General features: G+C 50.5%; 1 protein-coding gene across 1 annotated transcript; it reads right to left on the reverse strand.

Annotated features, from left to right (window-relative positions):
* Positions 1-735: 735 nt before the first annotated feature.
* LOC100343368 (transforming protein RhoA-like) lies at positions 736-2,035 on the reverse strand. Its single transcript, XM_070047264.1, has 2 exons — positions 1,343-2,035; positions 736-1,236 (listed from the first exon to the last, which is right to left on the reverse strand). The coding sequence occupies exons 1-2, from the start codon at positions 1,900-1,902 to the stop codon at positions 1,188-1,190; spliced, it is 609 nt and encodes a 202-aa protein (XP_069903365.1). The 5' UTR covers positions 1,903-2,035; the 3' UTR covers positions 736-1,187.
* Between the last annotated feature and the right edge of the window lie 1,172 nt (positions 2,036-3,207).

Genomic DNA, 3,207 nt, shown 5'->3' on the forward strand with positions numbered 1-3,207 from the left:
AGCCTAAGATACTTATGATGTGGCCCTGTACTGAACAAGTTTGCAAACCATTTCTACCAGTGTTTTACAGAATTCGGAACGGAGCTACAAACCAAGATAATGTTTGTTTATTCCCACCATGAAGATATATTTTAAATCTTTATAAATCCTATCTGGTTGCTTAATAATTTAGACTAACAGTGACATTGAAATCTGTCCTCCATTACCACCTTTCTTGCCATTTCAGGTTTCAAAAAACTTCAGCACTGTTTTTGGGGCTGAAACTACCTTTATTTTATTAGTAGTTGGAAAAATTAACAAGTACAGGGGAAAAAATTAGTCCACTAAAGCGAAGCGGGAAATCAAGTTCCACCTTTAAGATTGGCAACTTCTCTGTGAGGGAACCTAGACCCAGTGAAGAGAAAAAGCGCTGTGAATTACAGCCAGAGCCTGCAGGCCAGGTGAGAGAGATTATAGCACCTTCCACAGATTCTAATTGCCTCAGGTGTGAAAACAAAGTCCTATTGACTTAGCTCATCTCTGGAAACAGGTACTGATATAGGTAGAAAACAAGTGATGTGGTTATCTTTTACCAGAGATAGTAACACAGTGGGAATTTCAAAACTGAAATTGAAACTTCAATCTCAATTTTTTTCAAACACTACTTTTTTTTTTTTTTTTTTTTTACAAGCCAATACACATTCTGAAGGCTTGGCAAATATCGGTATTATGCAATCCAATTATACCAAAACCACATTTAGCCTGGGGTAGATATATTTATTTTTGGTAACATACATTAAGTGGCACTAATTACACAGGAACCATAAGGTAACAAACCTGAAACCACAGAGCTGTAACTCTGCCACAGCCGCATGGACTTGGGTTTTCCTGGCTGAGTCCCCACTCCCCCCCCCTTTTTTTTTTGAAACAAACTGGATACCCAGAGGTACACCAATGAGATCTGCTAAGGAGCAAAGCTCCGCAGTGGTAACGCATCAGAGTACCCTGCAGCTGCCAGGTGGGATGCTGGTTTTAAAGTAGTTCCAACCTCATTCACAAGAGACACCTGCTTTCTCTTTCAAGAAAGAAGAAGTGAAGAAATTCACAGCACCTGCTGTGTCAGGCAGGGTTAGGGTACAGGACAGTGGCGGGGGGGGGGGGGGATGGTGGTGGTGGCCGAGTTGGATATCATTGACCATGGTTGACTTCTAAACGCTGTAGCAAGGTGACTTCCGGTTTGCAGTCTTTGGTAAACCACTGATAAATGAAAAAAAAAAAAAAAACGCCAATAAGCAGACAGGAAGCCCGGCGAACACGCCACTCGCACCGAGCCGCAAGGTTTCACAGGACCAGGCAGCCCCACCTCTTCTTGCCGCGTCTGGCGTGCAGAGCAGCCCTCGTGGCCATCTCAAACACCTCCCTCACGCCCTCTTTGGTCTTCGCCAAACACTCCAGGTAGCCGAAGGCACCAATCCTGCTGGCCACGTCCCTGCCTGCCTCAGGCCGCACGGGCTCCTGCTTCCAGGCCGCCAGCGCCCGCCTGGTGCCCGCGTCGTTCCGCAGGTCCTTCTTGTTCCCCACCAGGACGAGGGGCACGCTGGGGCAGAAGTGCCGGACCTCCGGGGCCCACTTGGCCGGCACGTTCTCCAGGCTGTCCGGGCTGCTGATGGCGAAGCACAGGAGCACGACGTCGGTGTCCGGGTAGGACAGCGGCCGCAGGCGGTCGTACTCCTCCTGGCCGGCCGTGTCCCACAGCGCCAGCTCCACCCGCCGGCCGTCCACCTCCACGTCGGCCACGTAGTTCTCGAACACCGTGGGCACGTACTCCTCCGGGAAGTGGTCGCGGCTGAACACCACCAGCGGGCTCGTCTTGCCGCAGGCGCCGGCTCCCACCACCACCAGCTTCTTCCGGAGGGCGGCCATGGCGGAGGGAGGCGCCGCGCCCGCCGCAGGCCCAGCCCGGGCGCCAGTCCGGGGCGTCGCGGAGGCTGACGAGGGAACGGACGTGCGCGAGCCGCTCGGGAGCCCTGCAGCTCCGGGAGCGGGAGACGTGGCGCGCTTTCCCTTCTCCCCGCCAAGTGAGGGCAGTGTGAGGGCGGCGCGGAATGGCCGTGTGGACACGGCGCGGTGCGGTGTGTACAACGGCAAGAATGACCGGAAGCTGTGTGTGGACCTCGTATTTATAACAACCACGATGGCGAAATGGAGATGGTGCGGTGCTGGTTTGCACAACAGCAGGAATGACTGGAAGCTGTGTGTGGACCTAACATGGCAGCGTGGACACATGGCGCCTTCTCTTTTCCCTGTCAAGTGAGGACAGTGTGAGGACGGCGCGGTGTGGAGACGGCGCGGTGCTGGTTTTCACAACGGCAGGAACGACCGGAAACTGTGTGTGGACCTCGTTTTTGTAGCAACCGCAGTGGCAGCTTGGTGACGGCACGCTTCTGGGTTTCACCTCCAGGTAGGAACGCGGGCTGTGCAGGTGGCATGGTGCCACCTTGTACACCAGCAGTGTGGATACTATACATGCTGAGGCAACCCGAGTTTAGGGCCTTGAACCCTGCTCTGAGAATTAAGTTAGGTCGGGTTGGGTTTCTACTCTCTGGCCTGCTGGCTGTGCGAACTTGAGCAAGAGTTTTTACCCCAGTGGTGTCCTCAGGAAACATACTCATGCAGAAAGGGAAAATGGAAACTGCTTAATGATGTTTGAGAATTTCTGATGCAACAGTTTAGTTTTATACATCCCTATACATTTTTCCATAATACATCATTATATTTTTAAATTAAAAATTCATTTCACAGGAGAAAGGAGGAAAGGGTAAATGCATCCCACTTATGTCAGGATATTTTAATAAGTTTTTTTTTTTAAGCAAAAACTCCATCCCTTGTATACCATAATCTGAAATTTCCTCATCCCAGCAAAGACACTCAAGGATAGAATTTTGATGGGGAGGTCCCAGTAGAACAGAAACTCCCCCCACGGCAGATTTGAGTCTCTTGTGCTCAGTGTTATACCTTCCGTACCTGGAGTGCTTCTGGCCCAGAGTCTCAATGACTTAGAAGGACATCCTTTTGCAGACAAAGGAGTCTATGAAGATCTAGGCATTTGGTATTAACTAGTTGAGACAAAGGGTTAAATGAGGTTCAGAAATGGAGTTTGAAAGGGAGAATCTGACTTAAGGTCTAAGTGATAGAATTCATTGTTGCCAGATCTTAGCATGCCACCCT

Source organism: Oryctolagus cuniculus, chromosome 8, assembly GCF_964237555.1.
Source record: "Oryctolagus cuniculus chromosome 8, mOryCun1.1, whole genome shotgun sequence".
In the NCBI taxonomy this organism is placed as follows: domain Eukaryota; kingdom Metazoa; phylum Chordata; class Mammalia; order Lagomorpha; family Leporidae; genus Oryctolagus; species Oryctolagus cuniculus.